This window comes from Arachis hypogaea, chromosome 18, assembly GCF_003086295.3.
Source record: "Arachis hypogaea cultivar Tifrunner chromosome 18, arahy.Tifrunner.gnm2.J5K5, whole genome shotgun sequence".
Classification (NCBI taxonomy): Eukaryota; Viridiplantae; Streptophyta; class Magnoliopsida; order Fabales; family Fabaceae; genus Arachis; species Arachis hypogaea.
The window spans coordinates 110,517,741-110,541,000 of NC_092053.1; the positions used below are offsets into that span (position 1 = coordinate 110,517,741).

The window sequence follows — 23,260 nt, forward strand, 5'->3', positions numbered from 1 at the left end:
TAATTATGTTTGTCATCAAGGGAGAGATTTTTGAGTTAAGAAATTAATTAACTTAATTGATGATGGCAAACATTATTTTATCCGGATAAACACCCAATTAGTTTTGATTGTGTTTGATTAGTGTTGTAGGCCAAAGAAATAATGATGCAACAGCCCAATAGGATCGAAACTCAAACCAGTAACTAGGTGGACTCTAAAATATAAAGCCAAAAGTAATTGAGCAAAGAAATCACTTGGGTTGAATAGAAAGAAAACAACCCAAGCTCGAGTTGCTCACCCAAGTTGATCCCCCCAAATCCGTACACTCCAAAGCCAACGTTCACTTTTCCTTCGGTCAGACTCAGAGAAAGGAGAGAGATTGCTTCGTTCCTTGCTCATTTCATCAAAGAAGAAAGATAGAGAAAGATTAAGCTAAAAGGCAGAGGTCTAATCACCCAAATCAAACTATTTCAAGCTAAGTCAGAAGCTAAAGGTGATTTATTTCCATTTGCATGCAATTTACTTTCTTCACTCCTTCTCCAACACTCTGCTACTCCAATTTGTGATAAATGGAGAAAGTGATTTCTGATAATCACTGTTGTGAATCAAAGGTTAAAATTGTTTCTTGTGGACAAAGTTGTAGCTGAAGGATTCATATCTGGATTTATTATTGAACAACTTTTTCACTGCTTACCTGAGGTTTTCGATCAAGCAAAAAGGCTCAGATTCAAAATTTCTAATTTAGGGATTAATTGAAAATAGTGAAATGGTAAGTTGGTGTAGCACACAGCTCGAGGAGTTGACTTGGAAGAGAGCAACTCAGCAACATGGAAGGAGATACAAAAGAAAAATCTTCATCTTTCTGGAGACAATGAGAAAGAACCAGAATCTGAGTTTCATAGAGGGCTTCTTGAGAAAGTTTAACGTTTTGGACAGTGCGTTCTAGAGAAAGAAGCATTCCGCCAAAATGAAGAACTCGATTAGTGTTAGCTCAATCCGGTTCAACTTATAGTAACAGAGGCTGTTGAAACATCAATCTCTTTTATGTTTTACAGATTGTAATTTCATTTTTAATGTAGATCTTTCTGTAATTTCTTGAGTGGTAAAAGGCTGAGAGAGAGAGAGCTCAAGAAAAAGCCAAAAAGTAACAAAAGGTTGAGTGACAAAATGGTTTTAGAATTTTTTTTTTCAGATTTTGGATGTTTCTTTTTCATTGTAAGTGGGGGAGCAACGGAAGTGACGGCAATGCTAAAACTAGGCATTGCGAGGTGATGGTGACCACGTGTGGTAGGACATATTATGGAGAGTGGCAACTTTCGTAAAATTAGGATAATAGCCTAATAAAAAGGTAAAATATAAAAAGTGAAATTAGAATTAGGGTATAAGTAATTACATTGGAATTTTTTTTGTATTTATTGAGGTGCAGCTCAATACAATATTTTTTACTGTTGGCTATATTTCTGTTGGTTACTTAGTGGAATTAATTTTTTAATTGATAATTTTTAAATTTCAGTTTATTAAATCAGGATTAACAGTTAAAAAAAATCTTTTAAACTGAATCTTAAATTAAGAAATAGCTGTTACGGACCAAAAAAAAAAAAAAGAATCTGTGTAATTAATGTGTTTTTATTTTATTTTAGAAAATAATGTATTTTTTTAATATATTGTAGGAAAAAATCCTAAGTTTGACTAGTAATTAATGTGAGTATTAAATCATACGATGTTGCCCAAAATATCAACTGAATGAGGAGAGAGGAAAAAATATTTTCCCCCCAAAACAAAATATCAGTTTTTATGCTTTATATGCAAAATGAACTTTACCAATTCTCAGTATTCTGAGGTTAACTCAAATTCAAACAAATGATGTGGTTTAAGGGTGTTCTTGTTGTGTTTATTGTTTCTGTCACCTTATTTAAATGGGTAGCTTCTCTTAATTCTAGTAGCTTCCCTGCAGATTTTCTATTTGGTACAGCATCTGCAGCTCATCAGGTTTTGTTTCTGTGAACTATTTTCTTCATTTATTACATATTTATTATAATATATATCTTTGTGAAGAAGGATCTTATTCTGCCTTCTTTTCCTGCTATGCACATTCGCTTTTTTCTCTTCTTGTGTTGTTCCCCAAAAGATTGAAGGTGCAGCGCATGAAGGTGGCAAGGGCCAAAGCAATTGGGATAATTTCACATATAAATACTCTGGTTAGTTCGTACTTGGCCCCTTCACTTTTATTTTGTTAATTTTTTCCTTGGCAACCAATTGGGCTTAATCAACACAACGAAAGTATTGGGTTTGCTTTATTGAAGAAGATACGCTTCAATTATAGATTTAAAATCTGGGCAACCATCATAATCTTCTATTTTAAAATCAACTGCTAAGTCTTTGTAAAGTATTTCTATATTTTTTTATTTTTTAAAACACTTTTCTAGTAGCACTCTTTTTGCCATCAATTTTTTTTTATTATTTTCTGGTTTCACTTTAATTTTATTTTGAGTCTCATAAAATAGTATAATAACATTTATAAAACTACCTCATAAAAAGTAATTTGAGTCTAAATTTAAGATTTATTACTTTAGTGTTTGGTTTCAATTTTTTTTTTAATTTTATACAAAGTGAAAAATTAATTAGTTTTTTTATTAAAGTGAAATCATGTATCTAAAATGAGATTCAATTCATTTCATCAATAATCTCTAATTTAAATAAATTTTAAAATTATTTCACTTCATGAACACTGCATATTTAAAATTTTAAAAACACTCTCCTTCGAGTTGTTTTTAAGGCTGTGTTGGTTTTCATAATACAAAGGTCAACTACATAAAATTAGTATTTTGTATTTTATTTAGGGATAAACTGAATAAAAAATAGAATAAATAATTAAAAATTTAATTTATTTTTATTTTTTATACAAAATTTAGAATAAAAAATAACATGATAAAAAAATATAATTTTAAAATTTAATAATGATAATAAAAAAATAAAAAAATAAATTATGTCTTTATTTAAAATTTTTGTTTTTTTTTAGAAAAAATACAAAATATATTAATTTATTATTTTAAAATACAATATTTCTATTTATATCTCACTTGTTAAATATAATTTTATAACTCTGGATTCGTATTTTAATGTCCTGTCCAAACAATGGCATCCTAAGTGTTTTAGCGCCTTCCTCTGCAATGACATGAATTTCAATTAAGTGACTCTAAGAAAAAGCAAAATAGAAGACAATGAATTATTTTATTTATTTATTCATTTATTAATGAAAAATATATAAAATGTATATTATTTCAAAGAGTATAGAGTTACAAATCATATATGAGAGTAGCCTATGATAGTATTCCTTTTGAAGCGCTAAACCGCTACCCATGATAAATTGATAGGATAAAGTAAAAAGTATATTTTTTGTTTTTAAAGTATATTTTTTATTTTTAATGTTTGTAATTTTTCTAAAAAATATATTAATATTTAATTTTATTTTTAATATTTTTGATTAATTTAATTTAATTTTTAATTTTTTATTTATATCAAAATTATTTATAAAAATTTTTAATTTTATCTTTAGATAATTTTAATACAAATAAAAAACATTAAAAATAAAATTAAATATAATTAAACATTCGAAATATTTCTAAATAAAACACAAATATTAAAAACAAAAAACATACTTTATCTTCAGTTAGTAACATCTTCATGTTCTTTCTATATAAATAAGTTGGGTCAGTTGGTAACATCTTCATATTCTTTCTATATAAATAAGTTGGGTGAACCTTTTAAGAAATTTTTTTGGTGGTTTTTTTAAAAAATATAAAAATAATTTTATATTTAAATATTTTATATAAAAATATATTTTTGTCTATTAATTATATTTAGATATAATAATATAATAGTATTTATTTATTTATTATGTTAAAAATAATTTTTTTAAAATAAAAAATCTTTTAAAAAAATATAAACCGTAATTTTTAAAAAGTTATTTTTTATTTTTTTAATATTTTTATTTTTATTACTATAATTTGCCAAACACGCTAAAAATATTAAAAAATTCTTTTTCATTGTATAAATATTTTTTTAAGAACTTAATGGCACTTAAACAAGTTCAAAAATGAGTTTATAGTCAAATTAGTTCATGAAAGATAAGACATTTTTTAAATTCATCTTAAAAGATATTTTTAATCAAATTGGTCTTTACAAAAATTATGAATTAATCATATTTGTCCTTCAATGACTCTATTAACAATTTTCGTCAACAATTGATGATATGAAACATCAAGTGACAACATACATAATACTTGATATATCTAATTGGACGATAACTATACATATTTATCAAAATCTATTAATTTAGACCTTTTTTCCTAATATGACATAACGACTAAATTGATAGATTTTCATAAGCATATTTAGTCAACATCTAATTGGACATATTAGATATCATGTATGTTATCAATTAATATTCTATGTCATTAATCGTTGACAAAAATTAATTGAGTCATTGAAGGATAAATATGATTAATTCGTAATCTTTGAAAGATCAATTTTATTAAAAAATCTTTTAGGGACGAATTTGAAAAATGCCCTATCTTTTAGAGACTAATTTGACTATTAACTCGCTCAAAAATTGAATTAATTGAGAAGACAAAAAGTTTATAATTTAATGTTCTTAAATTCAAATCTTGGAAATAATATTTTTTTTCATGAAATATGTAAAATAAAGGATATTTTAGAAAAAAGTAATACTACATAATCAAAAATCACAAACAATAAATAAAAATATATATATATTTAATAATATTCTCACTTATAACAGAGTGTAAATTACTCTTTTTAATTAATTGACACAATTAAATTTTTTTTTATAAATATCTCTTTTTATTTAATTATACTAGAAATTAATTCAAATTTTATTAGAATCAAATCTTAAAATCTCTCTCTCATTATTAATTTATTACGTCCATAATTATACCATCTTTATTTCAAATAAAAGTCTTAAGTCCTCGTATCATTAACCATAAAAATTATTTTCAAATTACCACAATGCATTTTATAAAAAAAATTCAAAATCTCAAATTCGTTATTCTCAATTTATTAAAGATCAAAAAAATAAAAGAATTTTTAGTTTATGACTTGTAAAATAAAAAAATAATAAATCAATTTTTATTTGTGGATTATAAATGTATATGTTTGAAGTTATAGATATATATTATACATATAAAATATTAGATGTTAAATTAAAAATATTTTAATAACTTTTACTTTACCACTCATATTTTTATATATAAATTATATATTATAAAATAGAAAATAGAAATGAAATATAGGAGAAAATTTATGAAACAAATTATTAAATGTAATTATTAATTAATCAGATTAAAATTATATATAAATATCAATTAAAAGTATTAAAATAATTTAAAATTAACATCTATTAACATATATATGAGATAATCGAAAAATATATATTTTGAAATTAAATAATATTAATTATAGATATTATATGTATAAAAATATAGATTTTATAAATATAAAATAATAAATGTTATTTGTATAAAATTTTAGATATTAAATTAAAAATATTTTAACTACTTACACTACATGGAACAAGAAAAGAAAAGAACTAAAGAAAAAGGATTAAAAAAATTACATTAATAGTAGATAATATCTTCGCCATATGATTGGCAAAACAATTTGAATATTGTTAATATACTTTCTATTATTACTACTAATGTAATTAATGTATAACTTATTTAATTATTATTTGTTAGAATAAAAATGAGAAGAGTGAAAAAAAAAAAAGAAGAACATTAAATATGTGTATTGTAGTTAAAGAAATTAATAAAATAAAATTTTAACCATTTTTAACTAATTATTTTTGTCCAACCCGTTTGGGTAGGGTAGGTTACTCGATCCTGCGGGTAGGTTAGAGATCGATTCGGGTATGTATTTTATAAAAATTAGGTATATAGTGAAGGAAGTGAAAGTTAAACTTATAACCTCTCTCATGTAATAATTTACAATAGGTGAACAACTACTAAATTAGTTAATTAATTTAGTAATTTAGAGTATTTGTATATTTATAATAATATGTATGTTTGTAATTTTATGTTAGATTTCTTTAAAATTTTATTATTTTTAATTTTAATTTGAATTTAGTCTTTTATTTTTTATTTTATTAATATGTATGAAATTTGAAATGATTGAATTTTATATTTGCTTTGAAAAAATTTGATATTTTTACGGGTAGGATAAAGTAAGGTAGAGCTTAGAACTTTAGGGTGAGGATAAGGTTAGGGTTGAGAGATTCTCAATCTACGAGTAGAATAGAATTTTAATAAAATTTCAACCCACCAATAGCATTAGGGTAATATTCCATTATATTTAGTATAAATAATTAGATATACACAGTTAAATGTTTCAACTTTATTAGCTCTTATATAGAGCACAAATAATTGAATAAGTACAAAAGGGAACGACAGTTAAGAATCTTTGGGGTTTGGATCATTTAATGGATCCGATTCACTAATTTAAAGAAAAAAAATTCAAAATTTTTCTACTGTTGAGTGCTGAGTTCATTCCTACCATATGTATGACATTTGCTTGTTGTTTAAGGTAAAATTGTGGACCGCAGTACTGCAGATATTGCAACTGACTCATACCATCGCTACAAGGTATTTTGATTCACCATCTTGAAAATTCTTTTCTCTTAGTGGTGAGGTTTGATTTCAACTAGATAAATTGACAATTTTATTATCTTTCTTTTAAAAAAAATCAGGAAGATGTTGGTTTGATGAAGGATATTGGATTTCAAGCCTACAGATTTTCAGTTTCCTGGTCAAGAATTTTGCCAAGTAAGAAATTCTCTAATCTTATTTACATTTATAATTGTGGTTCATATAAAAAGTTATTCTTAGAATATTTGATTTCATGTTTCGGTTTAGAATGAAATGTTCTTACATAATATCTATTTTCTATAACCTCAACTCTTATTTGACACCTAACTAAACTTTTTCTTTTACGTAGTACGTATAGAAAACCAATTAGAAACTTTAATCTCTAGAAACATAATTAAAAGTTGAGTTCTGCCCGTACATACATACATAGTTATTTTTAGGGTTTGAATCTGTGACTTTAAGATCATATGGAAAAAAAAACCATTTCTCCAAGACTTTTTTTCAAGGTATATATATAATTATATACAGTAATTAAACCTTTTTAATTTAATCTTAAAATCATTATTTATTAAGCACTTATTTAATTTGTTACGTTTTATTTCTTTACTTCATATTACTAATCTATTTTACCATTTAGTGTAATTCTAATGAAATTATATATACTTCTGATCACTTTATGTTCATTGAAATAATTTTACGTTGATTCTTGCATAGCACAAACTGCAACTAACTAAACTCATGTTTAGGTGGAAAATTGAAGGATGGAGTTAACCAAGAAGGCATCACATATTACAACAACCTCATAAATGAACTTCTATCAAATGGTTAGTACTCTGTTTAAAGTCAACTCTTAGTGTCACTCAAAATGATGATACCGAACTTGAAACATTATTGTATCTTATACTCAGACCTACAGCCCTTTATAACATTATTCCACTGGGAATTACCTCAAGCTCTTGAAGATGAATATGGTGGTTTTCTCAGCCCAAAAATTGTGTAAGCAATAGTAATTAATAACATAGTATCCTACCATCCCCTCTCTTCTTTCTATGCATTTGGATCTTGTTCTAAAATAGTGGACGAAGATTTTCTGTTTTTACTTTTACAAAGTATAGAAAATAGAAAATATAATGTGTTTGATTTGTATTTTTATTTTTAGTGTTTTTTTTTTGTTTTTAGAATTTTGTGAAAAAAAAGGAAAAACAGTAAAAGTAATAAAATCTTATTTTCTATTTTTATCTCCTATTTTCTTTGTTTTTTTCACAGAACTCTAAAAAATAAAAATAAAACATTGAAAATGAAAACACAGACTAACATAAAAAAAAATTATTTCTGCAATTTCTATATTTTTGTATTAAAAACAACATCCAATTGCAACCTTAACAAATTTGGAAAACTCAAGCTGACACTTTTTTTTACTATTAAATATTTTTATAGCGAAGATTTTGCAGATTTTGTAGAAGTATGCTTTAGAGAATTTGGTGACAGGGTTAAACATTGGATTACTTTGAATGAGCCACTACCCGTTAGCCTTCAAGGTTATGCATACGGTATGTTCCCACCTGCAAGATGTTCAAAGTGGATACGCCCAGATTGTGAAGCAGGTGATTCAAGTACAGAGCCCTATATAGTTTCACACTATCAACTCCTCGCTCATGCGGCTGCTGTGAATGTCTATAGGGACAAATTCCAGGTTATTACCTAACTATTATCAAACCTTCATATTAAAACAAAATCATGCATTTTGTTGTTCTCAAAGAAATAATCGACAGTGAATAAAATAATAAATTCAAATATTTACATATGAGAAATGTTGAGGGCTAACACTATTTATGGATATTAGCCAATACTTTCGGGTAGCATTGTATTTTTATACTTTTAGAATTTAGGATTTTAGAGTTTAGAATAATGTAGTACATTAGGATTGAGCTAACACCATATTCTTTGGATATTACATATAAAAATATGTTTGTTGGTCGAGTACTGATAAAAAATGCTAAATTTTGTTAGTCATATAGTATTACTTTTTACATATATTTATTTATGAAAGTCATATTGTTGACAGAATATTAACTATAAAACTATTTATATATCTCTACCGAATGAGTAAGTTTTTAGAAAAAATAGTTTATGACTTAGGAGAGGAAAGTATACGCATAGCTTGGCTTCCTCTCGATCTCTTCTTGCTTGTTCTTACACGCCCGGGAAGAATGGCTAGTCAGTCTGAAATGTGCCTTCCTTGAAGAGGCAAAAGAGCAAGCATCCTCTCATTCTAAAGACTTTAATACAGCGGAGGCAAATGCCTTATCATCAACTACAGGTGAGGCCGAAAGCCTGATCTTCTATTCCCTCTCTGATCTGGGATGAAGATCCTCCACAGTCGAAGTTGGACCTGACATCAAAATTATTTGTGATAAAGATTTAAAATTTACCCTTTGTTCAATTTTAACAAAACAAAAAGGACCTGATATATACCAAACGGATATTTGTTCATGGGTTATTCTTTTAGTAACGATTTTTCGTTCATAATTTTGGTGCGTCATTGGTTGACAATCAATTGTTTTCTAACAGATTTCTCAAAAGGGTCAAATTGGGATAGCCTTATGTTTTCCTTGGATTATGCCACTCTCACCATCAAAAGCTGATGTAGATGCAGCATCTCGTGCCTTTGCTTTTTTGGATGAATGGTTTGTTCTTGTAGACTCATTACCAATTTTGGATACCCTTTTTTCTTCCATTAGAAAAAGAGCATAATTACTATATGTCTCTATAGATTTACTAAACTTTTGATTAAGTTCTTATAATTTAAATTTAAAATTTATAGTTAAATTCATATCATAAATAAAAAAATTTAATTAATTCTATACTAAAAATTGTCAATTAAAAAAAATATAATATCCACTTTTTTATTGAAAAGATAAAGATTTAATTAAAAAGTTTTAATATAAAAAATTACGGTTTTGTTAGTTAGACAATGACTTTTGTAAATAATGTGAACAATGGGCTCTAGAATTGACCTAATAAAATAAAAAAACCACTTCACCCAAAATTACCTCCTAAACTTTAACATTAGAATAACTATTTGCACATCTAGTGAATTGAACATCCAGTCATGGTTAACTGTGCATGAATAAATCGAATCAAAAGAAGTAACTATCCAATTAAAAATAAGGTTTAATTATTCTGTTGGTCCCTATAGTTTCGCGAAATTTTCAATTAGGTCCCTATACTTTTTTTTCCTTTTAATTGGGTCCCTGCACTAATTTTTTTTCCAATTGAGTTCCTACACTTTTTTTTCTTTTATTTGAGTCCCTACACCAATTTTTTTTTGTTTAGTTGGATCCCTATACAATTAAACCAATTACTACTAAGAAAGACCTAATTGAAAAAAAAATTTGGTGCAGGAACCCAATTAAAAGAAAAAAAAATATAGGGACCTAATTGAAAATTTTGCAAAACTATAGGAACCAATAGAGTAATCAAACCTAAAAATAATGAACACCTACATATCCATTATTCACATTGTTTAGTATTCTAATTGTTTACCTATATTTTTCCAAAAAATTATTTATAAATTTTTAAAATATGAGATCCTAATGAAATTTTGAGTTGTTTCTGTGTGACCTTAAAATCACGAGTTCAAATCATAAAATCAATCACTGATATAATTATTAGATTACACTACTTGTATTACACTATTTGAGTGCAATCTTTCTCAAGATGCTGTTTAACACGGGATGGTTGCGCATTGAGCTGCCTCTTAAATGATAAGAACTTAATGCATGTGCATCTTTAGAACAGTGATTGAAACAATCATCAAGTCTGAAAATCCTCTCTTGTTGAAAGGTACATGGGCCCATTGTACAATGGTGAATATCCTGCTGTAATGGTTGAGAAACTTGGAGATCGTTTGCCAAAGTTTTCTAGAAGGGAATCCGCCATGATCAAAGGGTCCTTCGATTTCTTAGGATTAAACTATTACACTGCAACCTATGTGGGCAATATTCCTTGCCAGCGTGAAAATCTAACCTTTTTGGCAGACATTTGCGCATTGTTCAGTGGTAATCCATATGTTTCTAATCAAGCTTATATCTGTTTGTTGCTTTCATGCTATTCCCATTTAATTTGGCTTTTACTTACAATTGATCTATTTTGTTGCTTCAGCTACTCGAGATGGGATTCCCATTGGTCCCCAGGTACCTTAATAATATTATTTAAATTCTTCAAATTCTTTTATGAGAACCTTCATATATTTGTATTTGTATCAAATGACATCATCAGTCTCATTTTAAGTAAAATTATACATTTTATTTTTGTTTGTAAGGATTAACTTTTAGCGGTTTGGCGATTGAACTATAAGTGCCTATATCATGCTCAAATTTATCACCTTTAATTTTGATTTATAAAAAAGTATATCAAATAAATTTGGACAGATATGAACTATAAGCTTCTAATCCAACGTGAATTTTGTAAAATTATTACACTAAAAGGTTACTGAAATTCCTAACATGCATTCGTTAAAATTTAAAGCGGCGTGTCCATGCTAGTTTCAAGCTTGGCATGAATTGTAGAAGTTTCCAAGTTCCATCTGTGATGCATTCCCGTCTTTTCATATTTTCTTAAAAAATGGAGCAAAATAACCAGGGACAAAGGTGTAAAAGTCTGTGTCTCATGGATTGTATTTTAGTGTGACAGCTTAGAAGAGATATACTGAAAACATGTGTTTTTATGTATTTATGTATTTCTTTGTCCATCAAAATTTTGTGTCAATTTCAACAAATAAACAGTAAATATGTACTATCATATCCATATTTCTGGTAGACATAGGTACTAACCAAACTCTACCAAAATTACCACTGAATTATGTCACTAACAAAATATCTATTTTGGTTTTTCAAAAATGTAAATTTACCCAATAATATTCCGAAAGACTGGGTGTGACGTCAAACCAACCTAATGTTAACTAGCCTTGATTTTCTATTGATGAAAATTTTAAATGTTTATGTAGCGCGTGTCAGACATATCTTTTAAAAGTAATTTTTGTTACTTAAAAATTTTATTTGTAGTGGAATTGAGAAGTTAATAATGTTGCAGACTGCCACAGATTGGTTGTATACTTATCCTCAAGGAATACTAGACCTATTAGAGTATACCCAGGAGAAGTATGGTGATCCAATCATTTACATAACAGAAAATGGTATGCTGCTTAGTTATGTTTATCATCATTTTTCTTAAGATTTGAGTTTATACCAAGTTATAATGCAATTATTTTGCTTCAATTCAATAAATCGTGTTCTTGAAATAATTGCAGGAATTAATGAGCCGAATGATGGTACAAAGGCTCTAGATGACAACTTTAGGATAGACTTTATTGTTCAGCATCTTTCATATATTGAAAAGGCCATAAGGTAAGTTTTCATTTGCCACAAGAGAACATGTTCATGATGATAAAGGCAAGTAACAAAAGTAATAAAAGTTGTCACAAAGATACTCCTTGTCTTTGATAATATGTGTGTCATTTGTATTTTTAAGATTTTAAAATATTTGACTAATGTATAACATTTAGGTAGTATTAAATTTTTCTCCTCAATATTTTTTCTTAATAATAATATAATTAAAAGAAAGAAATTAAATTTAGTATTAGTTTGGGGGGTTCATGATAATGGAGTCTATTTACATAATTTTCTACCATTTTCAGGATTTTTTTCTTGTCCTTTTTTTTAGAAACATATTATATAAAACGAAAGGAAGATCTCTTTTAATGATAAATTTTTAACCATAACAAAACCAAATTTCATATAGTGTGACATTGTGAAACTTGTTCATCATGTTAACCTCTTTGGAACTCAATATTTACTGATCTAACACTTGAAATTTGGCATTTGATGTAGGAATGGTATCAAGGTGAAAGGATACTTTGTATGGTCATTATTGGATAATTTCGAGTGGTCTTATGGTTACACTGTTAGGTGGGGAATTGTTCATGTAGATTTCAAGAATAATTTAAAAAGATATTGCAAACAATCAGCTTTGTGGTTCAAAAGGTTTCTTCATCAATGAACATTTGTAACTTGAACAAAGTTATGGAAAATAAATATTAGTCGCACTTTCACTATTTACTTATTGTTCTATATATATTTTGTCTTTTCTTGATTAAAGTAGCTTTTGCACTCAGGTATGTAATAAGAAAAAGCAGATAAGCTTGAGCGATATGGAAATAAAATTGGTTGTGTTTTTTTTTTCCATTATTCACTGTATGAGTGTATAGAATTTATACATAAGTTCCTACATTTGTCGCCCAGGCATGCACACCTGGTTTATTTGATACCTAGCTATACCTGGATTGTAGTTGAAAGGTGTGTGTAAATGGTGAGTGTGTGTATAACAAAAAAAAATTAACTAATTCTAGAAGGTAAGAGAAGAATGTACACATAAGAGAGGAAGAAAATATAGTGCAGTATAAGGAGTGTTATTTAGCATATTGAATTATGGTGTTGGGCTGATCTGATTTGTTATTATCTCTCGGCTAGAGCTTAGTTTTGTAAAATTTTTACTTTTCAAAGGTAACTTATAAAAGTTAACTTTTAAAAGATGACTTTTTAAAAGTTGTAGTATTTATGTTTGGTAAATCAAATAAAAAATAGCTTTTAATAAATACAAACAACATTAATTGCATTTGGTAAAATAGTTTTTAAAATCTAAAAATACCATAATAGACATAAATGTAAGCATTAAATTTGAAAATTAGTTAATATATGACGTTATATTAAACTTTTAAATTTTGAAAAGTACAAGCCAACTTTGAAAAGCTCTATCTTAGGTATTTTTAAAAGTATTCCGGTCTTTTAAAAACTGCAAGCACAAGCACATGGTCTTTTTTTATTTACCAAACAAAAAATGAGAAACTTGAACTTTTAAAAAATACAAACATCTCTTTGAAAAGCTTTACCAAACTAAGCATAAGTGTGACTGATGTTTTAATATGCTCCTGCAAGACGATAGAAGATGTCTAAAATCTCCAATTTGAATAAATTAAGCGCTGTGGGGACAACCAACAATGCAGAAGAATTTATTAGTCAATAAGTACAAGATAAATATATTCAAGAGAAAGATAAATTGAGTATTAATGACAAATTAAAATATTAAATACTTTGTAATATATAGAAGGAAATTTAAATTTTGGAAATATAAACTTACAAACAAAGACAATGTACTTCTTTTTTTTATGGACTTAATTATAAGTGAATTTTAAACATTTAAACCATGTATTTAATATTTTTCGTATCACATGTATAAAATAAATAAAAGCTTAAGTACGAGTCATTTCGCATTAAAAATTTTTTAAGAACTTGAACAAGTTTTCAAGAATTTATAAGGAGCTCGTTTTTCACGCCACTTTAAAAATATAAATAACAAGAAATACAAGGAGTTTAAAGATTATTAAAATGTATAAGCATGATATATTTTAATTCGGTATAATTTCTTTATCTACGTTCAATTCTTCCCACCAAGGTGCGAAAATTTTTATTATATCACTAAATTTAGAATGTATTTGACAGACTACTACAAATTAGAGCATTTGTGATACACCTCGCGATATATGGTCACCACTCACCACTTCTAAGCCACTCCACTTAGTATATGGATCGATCCTCTAAGGCAAAAAAGAACAAAATTAAATTTCAAACTATGGTGTTTGGTGCATGTTTGGATTGGAGTCCACTCTTCATAATCCATTATAAATAGATTAGGATCATCACGCGGCACGACCCATACTCTCCCTCAATCATGAATTTTTGAAATCATAAGTTAAAAATTATTCTATTTCGAACCATATTTTAATTTGAGAGATGAATTTGATTTGTTCTTGACAAGTAAAAACTAATATCCTACTACTAAATCTTACTTGTTGGACTTCTTATCATATCACCTTCGTTACATGCAGGATTGATTACTTGATGAACTTGTTCTTGAATTTGATGCATGAATCTTCATGCAAATATTCATGTTTACGCACTGTAAAATGATAAAAATATTTTATGTCAAATCTTTGTCAAAATTTAATATCTATCAAAATCACTCATCAAATTCGATGTTATATCATAGAATATATGTCGTGTATTTATTTTTTTATTTACCATGCAATGAATAAATAGATTAGGTTAAAATCACGTAAAATATATAAATTTATTACTTTTCAAAATACTAGTGTTCATACCTTAACTCAGTAAATAAAGTCAGACTCAATAAAACAAAAAGGTCCACTAAGAAGGGTGGCCTCCACGACATGCCCGACCTCTTTAAAGAGGCCGGACACCGATAAAGGAGCTTAGCTCTACCTATCCAAAAATAAGTAACTGCCTCCTCAAATTTCGCTCACAATCTCAATCTTCACTAAAAAATAGATCCCAACAAACTCTCAAGATAAAAGAAACAGTTATCCATCAGAAAAGATGGAACTACTCTAACAAAGGTGGTTATCAACTCTACTATAAATACACTGACACTCCTCAGGTATGACCAATGTTATAATCTACTAAAAACCTTCCTAAAGCCCTTGTTAACTTAAGTATCGGAATCTCTTGCAAGTACCACCCCCACCTCCTTACGAGAAACTCGGATCTGTAGCACCTCGACATCAACAAGTCGGATGCTGCCACGCAAAGGGATCTGAACCTCATGTTCAGGCCCAAATCAACGTTTCAGGTAACCCTCAGAATATTGGCGCCATTGCCGGGGACCTGAGACTCAACCCCTAATTATGGCAGACCACCAATATGAAGACGGCCATACAGCCTCTGAATCCGAACCTGAGGCCCAACCAGAGGGTCATGCCATTATAATCTCTCCATCACAACAAACGCATATTCCTCATGAAGGGGAAACATCGAAAAATCTCCAGTCAAAGAGGATTCGGAGATCCACTACCCCAAAGACGGGGAATCTCCTCAAACGGTGGAGATACTAGGCCTAGTTCATGGTCAAAGAGAACGGCTAGAACAACCGGAGCACGAGGCTGAGTAACAACGGGAAGCAAAGTGGGAATTGTAGAGAGAAGTAAGACGACGAAGGGAGCTAGAAGAAAAACTCTTGAAGTTAGAGGCCGACCTTTGAAACCGAAGTAACCGAACAGATCGAGAAAAAATCTCCCTAGGTGGGGAAGATCTATTCATAAAAGAGATCAGGCGGGTTAAAGTTCCAAGAAATTTCAAAACTCTCAACATGGATCTATATGATGGGACGACTGATCCAAGATATCATCTCAGTTATTTCAAAAGCTAGATATACCTGGTTGACGCATTTGACACCACCCGTTGTAAAGCCTTCCCGACCACTTTGATTGTAAGAACTGGCTTAACTACTTTAATAAAATAATAATTTTAATTGCCCAGAATAGGTTCGAAAATATAGAGATGATATTTTAAAATTAAAAAGGTAAAATTTGAATTCAATGAATTTTTCTGAGTGGAAAAATGTATCTTTTGCGAAAAATTTTTGTTAAAATGCATACCGATGCCTAAGCCGGCAGTACCGGCACTAGTCTATCTGGTACTACGTATTTTAGAAAATAAGATTTTAAAAATTGAATTTATTATTTTGAAAGGACAAAAATAATTTAGAATTGAAAATCGGGCACTAATCTTAAAGGTTTTGGCCCAAAGTGGGCCAAACGGACCTAAAATGGTAACAGGTTAGACCGAGCCCAGGTTGGGCCCAAACCCAACATATATAAATCCCTTTTAATGAGCATTCAGCTCATTCTTGCCCTAATTTGAAGAGAGGGGCGCTGTTGGTAGTGAAGGGAGAAGAGAAGAGAAGTTACCATTCATCTTCTCCTTCATTTGGCCATAACTTGAGCTACGGAGCTCCGATTGACGAGCTGTTTGCGGTCACGTGAAGCTCTCACCAAGCTCTTCAATTATATTTAAACAAAGTAGTAAGCAACTCGAATCCCAAGCTCCAATTTTCTGTTCTTTGACAAATTCGAGTTGTGGCTTTGTTAGAATGAGATTTTCATGATTTTGTTTGTTTAGGGGTGATCAAGTATTAGAATATTGTTGGATTTTGCTCCTAATATCGTTGGATAAGTTAAGGTCTCACTAAATCCTTGTGTTTAGTTATTTTTGTGAACCCTAGATTTGATGTTGGTATATGGTATGATGTTATATTGAGTTTGGTGTTTGATAGAGTTGGTCGAGGCTTTTGGATCGAGCTTGGTGGCTTTGTTTTGGTGCTTGGTGCATTTTGGGAATCGGCCAAGGTATGGTTTCGGTTTTCTTTATGTAATATGTCATATTTCTGGACACTTAGGCTAGTTGACCTTAAGATAGGATTGATTGATGGTTGTGTATGATTAATTATATGTGAAATTATGTTTGATGATGAAGAGGATGCCATGAAGTGTTAGAATGTGTGATATATGAAATATGATGAATATATGATAAATATTGATGTTGAATATGATTTTGATGGGTGGTGGTTGATATTGATGATGATATTGGGTTTTGGATATTGTGGTTGGTGTTAATATTGAATGGTGGTGAATGAGGTTGAGATATTGATTTATGGATTGTGAATTTTTGTTGAATTATGGTGGAAAGAGTAAGTGAAATGGGTGTTGAGTTGATTGAAGTGTAATAGAATGGTAAAGTATAGTGTGTGGTAGTGTTTTATGATGTTTGGGTATGTTTTGGTTTGGTTTGGTTGTGAATTTTGGAAGTTTGAGAACCTAGCAAATTTTTTGTAAACACCAATTTTTGGTGAACTTTGACGAATTATAACTTGAGCCTCTGTTTTTTAAATTGGTTGAAATTTGTCTTAAATTAAAGTTCAGTTAAAGATCTTTAAATTAGTATAAATTTGTCCTTGTGCTTTCATGTTCCTTGTCACGAATTTGGATCATGCCATTCACATTTAAACACGCACATCTTGTACGTAGTGTGACAAAAATACTCAAATTGAATTATATTGTAAAACACACCAAACCAATCAGAATTACAACCGTCTGAAGCCCACGAATCCAAACTCCGGTGTTATCTATTTTCTTTCCAATCGACCACTATAAATAATGGAACCAATATCCATTAACATTGTATATCGGATAGCTTGTACCCTTATTCATTGGGCCCCAACTAAGTGCAACTAGTTCCTAATCTGTTATCTCAATTAGATGCACACTACGTATTCTCTAAACCAATGTAAAAAATTGTTTAATAAGGTATCAAAATTTGTCTCTTGGAATAGCCTATATGATAGAATAGGATAAAAAAGTTTTGATTAGATTAAGAAGTTAGTATCTACTGATTGCAATATTTACAAAGACTTAAAAAACTCAACATGCAGTAGGGTGAAATCTGATCATAGTTAAGCAATATATGTAGATGTGCGGTATTAATTTCCTTCTGCTCTAACTAGTAGTCACTGCCCGCACCAATTGCAGCTCCTTCTGGAGCAAAGATTGAATATGTTTTCCACTTGATGAGGATTTTTCCCTCTCATTTTTCTTTTCAACCCTTGTTCTACATGGCTCAACATAAGCTGAAAATAGAGTGAACAAAATGCAAATGTTTCCTTAGCTAGGAATGCTTCACAGATGGTGCCCTCAATCTGAGCTTTGTTCTTCACGGTACGCTTGAATGAACCAATCATCCTCTTAAATGGCTACATCCACCTAAATTGGACCTCCCCATATAGTATTACTTCATACAGTAGGTGGATTGCTAAGTGTTCCAAACATAAGAAAAAAGATGGAGGAAATATCCTCTTTAGCTTACAAAGTATGATGGAAATATTTTTGTCCATTACTATGAGATCATTAATACTAAGTTTTGTAGTACATAACTCCTTAAAGAACTCACTTATTTCTATAAGGAGTTTCCAGTTATTGGTTGGAAGTTCTCAAAATGTGACAGGAAGCAAAAACTCCATGAAGACATGACAATCATGACTATTCAACCCAACAAGCTTACCCTATGAGACATTTGTACACCTGCTCAAGTTAGAGGTTTAACCATTAGGAAACCTCAATCCTCTAATCTACTTACAAATATTTTGTCTCTGACATCCCTTTGTTAGAGCAAACACCGCCTTTGTGTACCCCATCGCCCATTCTCAAATCTCTTTAAGTTTAGATCTGGCCGCCTACAAATGTCTACCAAGTCTAACCTAGCTTTATCGTTATTCTTTGTTTGTTCATTGTCCATTACTGTGTGCATGATATTATCAAACACATTTTTTAATGTGCATCACATCAAGACAATGTCGAACTAAGTTGTCTTTTCAAGAAGACAACTCCCAAAATATACTTTGTTTTGTCCAATTATGCCCCTTGCCATATCCCGGAGGTCTCAAACCTGCCCTGTTATCGACGATCCTTGGGATTCTACTTTCCAAAATTTCCTAATACCTAACCTCACGGATACCTCTTCTTGTTTAATTGTATTTCTTTTAAACGAGTCCTTGTTGCGCCGAAAAGGATGATGTATGTCGAGGAATCTTTAATGGCAATCAAATCACGAATTCTTAGCGCCATTAGTCAACCAAAATGCCTTTGTATCCTCTATACAAAAGGGACATGCCATTCTTCTCTGAGTGGACAAACCTGACAACATCCCGTATGCAGAAAAGTCGTTAATGGTCCACATCAACTTAGCATGCAATTGAAAGTTTGTCTTTGTCGAAATATCGTACATTTCTATTTCATGGATCCACAACTCCTTTAACTCATCCACCAAGGACTGCAAGAAGATATCTATTTTGGTCTTTGGATTGCTGGGATCAGGTATGATGCAAGTTAGGAACATGTATGTGTCCTTTATGCACATTTTGGGACTCAGGTTATAAGGTGTCACCACTACAAGCCAACAAGAGTACGTGTTACCATGTGACAGGTGCGTCATGATTCTATCATCTCTTTTGTTGTTACTATGCCAGGTCATGTGAGGGCTCGAACTCATCGATGCATACAATCATTTTAGCTTAGGGATTAAGGACAAGTAGTGCATCCGTTTTCATTGGAACTTTCTTTTACCGCCGTTTACCAATCTATTCTCTCTCGGCTTGAAACCTTAGTGACCCACAAAATCTACATTTATTTAGGTATTTATCCCTCTTGTAATACAACATACAACCATTCAAACAACAATCAATTTTCACCAAATTTTGACCTAATTTCGAAACTAAATTCTTTGCTTCGTAGTGGCTCAAGGGGATGCCAATGGTCCCGATAGGTATCAATTCGTTGCAAAGGGTGGCCCACTTATCAAAATAATTTTGGGCATGATTTGACTCTGACATAATACTCATCATTCTAACATATGCAGATAACTTTGAATGAATGCACCCCTCGAACAAAGGTTTCGCGGCAGATTCTAACAGATGACAAAATCTCTTTGCCTCCGGGTTAGGTTCATGTTCAACCTCTTCCAACTCCATAACACCTATTGCATCAAACACCATCTCATTATATCTATCTTGGTTAACCTCCCAATTAATTTCTTCCATGTTTAGTTCTCTCACCACCCGAACTCTCGTTGATCGACCATCAGACCTATTCAAATTCAAGGTAGACCGGTTAATTCCCTGCTTGTCCACTTCTCCGTGTTCTGTCCACATCCAATATCCATTCTTGAACCTATTACGGTAGAGGTGAAGCATTATATCTGAAAGCCCTAACCACTTAGCAGCCGATACTTATGACATGGACATCTAGATATCCCTTTAGACTTAAATGGTTTCATGCTGAAGACACATGCGCAACAAACGCATCAACCCCCTCAAAGAATTCAGGTTTTAAACCCACCCCCATCCACCATTATTCCTATCATACATCCATAAACGATGACTTGAAATCATATTGCAACACACACCCTAGAATTCAACCAATAACACAACTTGTTAACATTTTTAGAAAATTCGGCATAGTGTACCCTATAATTAGAATCTTCCGTCAAATACAATTATTTTCTGACAAATAAAACATGTTTTAAATAATTTAAACGATAAATTGGCATAACTTCTCCTTAATTCAGAGACATTCATCAAATAAATATAATAGTTTTCACAGAGAAAACAACTGCAGGCATAAATTATAATATACACACATTCAATAAAATATCAAATCCTAACTGTTTTAGTGCATAATCTCTTATAACTCCATAATTTTCTAGCAAACAAGGGTTTCAAGAAGCCGCCATTACACGACCTTCTCCCACTTCTATCCTAAAACTCTATCCTAGGAAAAATAAGTCCAACATAAAATTTAAAAAATTTATTATATTCAAAGATAGAAAACTAACCTAAAAAGGACAACTTATTAAATCACAAGCTAAAACTAATTTAAAAATAAATTTGAAAGAATAAGTAAAGCTTATTATTCTAATTAATTAAAACTTAATTCTAATTTCACCAAACTAACAACAGAAATTACAAAAATAAGCGACATAAGTTTAATGCAATTGAAAGAAACTCATTCATCACCAAACTAAACTAAAATCTTCCAACAATTCAAGCACTATTAATCTCACCGTACTTAACCTACCCTAACATTATTTAATTTTTACTTATGTTAAATAAACACAATAATCCTAATCATACAATTCATTAAACAAATTTAACCTATAATTTAACAAAAATCCTAATAAAATTCTAAACTCAAAATAATTTAAAAAAAATAAAACAACCATGCCAACAATAAATCTGATGATAGTGGCTATAGGGTCTCTTTAACGTGGTGGTGACAGCGGTGACAGTGGTGGCAACGTGAATAGCAACTGTGGCAGAGGATGTGTCGGGGATAGCAGTAGCAGAATCGACAACGACATGAAGCGGTGGCGACAACGGGTGCTCCAAGCGATGGCGGCGACGACGACGACGACGTGCTCCCAGCAGTCACAACAGTGACAACTTCGACAACAAAGGAGAGAGAAGATGAGACAAGAGAGAGAGAGAGAGAGAGGGGGAGAAAAGAGAGAGACAGTGTTCGCAGAAGTAAGGGGAAGAATTTTGTGTTTGAATTTTACCCCAATTTTACCGTTAATCTGCCGTTAAATTACCAAAATGACGCGTTTCACTAAACGTTGATACTGCAGAATATACCGACGAAAAATCCGATGGTAAAATTGGTACGGGTGAGTTATGTTTTTGCACCAATAATTACCATCGACGTTAGCAACGGAAAAGCTATTCCAACAATAATCTTTTCTGGCGACAAATTTCTCCTTCTTTCCATCAAAAGCTGTTCCAAATTCTGATGGTACTCGGCACTTTTTTTGTAGTGTGTGCTTTATCACATGTGATGAGTTTGGAAAACTCCAAATTAAATTGATGATGATCAAACATTATTAACATAATTAATTGCAAAATTATTAATTTGATTTTAATTCATATGTGTTAATTAAATATTTTTGCTGTGCAGATTTTACTATTGGGCCAAAAAATAGCAAGCCTAAGATGTTGAAAGAGAATCAGCCTTGGTTATAAAAATATTAAATGTTGTGGCTGAATTGTTATTACTCTTGTTGGGCCAAATTTAATTATTAGCCCAAAATCAACTTTGAAGAAAAGATCCACTAGCTTGGTCCGAAATCAAAAAAAAGGAAATGGGGCACAATATTTTTCTTTACTCATTTAACATGATGAAATCCATTTTCTTTAATGCTGCATGCTTCAACGGATCACACTTATACTTTTGGTGGAATTCAAATTTTTATTAAGTGAAGTTAATGCAGACTTTGGAACCATGAGAGAGAAACAGCAATTGATTTGATTGCTATCATTAGTACTACACGCTACCTAAAGCAAAAAGGGAAGTAAATTAATTCATTTTGATTTTTTCATTCAAATCCATTAAAAGTTTTCTCTCTTCTCTCTCTTCTCTCTCATAACTCTCGGTCACTTCACAGAGAAGAAGATGGAAGCTTTTGCAAGATATCAGAGTGAAGAAGAAGAAGCTAGAAGCAAGCCAGGAGCCATTGTGATGATGGCATCAAGAAAAAGAAAATCTGAAGTATGTTGTGGCTAAGATCTTTACTACAAAAGGCAAGATGTGGTGAAGTAATCTTAAGCTCCTCATACCCTAAAATGGAAGAAGATCATTTCGGTCAGAGGAAGAAGATCCTTGGAGGGATGGCTTATCTCAGCTTTTGATCAACCACCACAGGAGGTAGCTACTGTAGCTACGTGGAGGATGAGACAGAAGTTAGAGCAGAAGAAGCTGTCATCATCAAGAACTCATCAAGGGCTAGGAATTTTTCTTGGAGTGCAAGTCAAGATGGAAGGCCCGAATTGATTGAGCTTGGTGCAAAGGGAAGACACAGAGGTAATTGTATGTTGGTTATAGCATTCGGTTTCCTCTCCTCTCCCTCTGGCCGAACCGGTTTTGCATGAAGAAGAAGAAGTTGGCTCGGTTAAGAGCTTCAACCTTGGAGGCTTCCCCTTCTATAAATAAGGGTGAACAGCCAGGGCTTGAGGCAAGGAGTGATAGTGCAAGGCACAGAGTTCTCAAAGCTACCTAAGCTAACAGAAGTTCTTCTCCTTCAATGTTCTTCATTTTGTAATTTTTCTGTTTAATTTTGTCTGTCTTGAGTCTCGTGGAAAAAGGCAAACAGTGAGGTTTGTAA

The 23,260-nt window shown here is 30.6% G+C and overlaps 1 protein-coding gene across 1 annotated transcript; it reads left to right on the top strand.

Annotated features, from left to right (window-relative positions):
* The first annotated feature begins 1,706 nt into the window (after positions 1-1,706).
* LOC112772452 (beta-glucosidase 12) lies at positions 1,707-12,756 on the top strand. The gene is made up of 13 exons (XM_025817398.3): positions 1,707-1,968; positions 2,108-2,177; positions 6,580-6,638; positions 6,743-6,818; positions 7,388-7,465; positions 7,550-7,637; positions 8,079-8,334; positions 9,213-9,328; positions 10,488-10,702; positions 10,806-10,837; positions 11,736-11,838; positions 11,953-12,049; positions 12,533-12,756. The coding sequence occupies exons 1-13, from the start codon at positions 1,840-1,842 to the stop codon at positions 12,699-12,701; spliced, it is 1,488 nt and encodes a 495-aa protein (XP_025673183.1). The 5' UTR covers positions 1,707-1,839; the 3' UTR covers positions 12,702-12,756.
* Positions 12,757-23,260: the final 10,504 nt, after the last annotated feature.

Excerpts from the sequence above, each read along its gene's own strand:
- LOC112772452 (XM_025817398.3), top strand. The coding sequence starts at position 1,840 with ATGATGTGGTTTAAGGGTGTTCTTGTTGTGTTTATTGTTTCTGTCACC. Across the intron at positions 6,639-6,742 it reads ACTCATACCATCGCTACAAG|GAAGATGTTGGTTTGATGAA; the intron begins GTATTTTGATTC and ends AAAAAAAATCAG. Across the intron at positions 12,050-12,532 it reads TATATTGAAAAGGCCATAAG|GAATGGTATCAAGGTGAAAG; the intron begins GTAAGTTTTCAT and ends CATTTGATGTAG.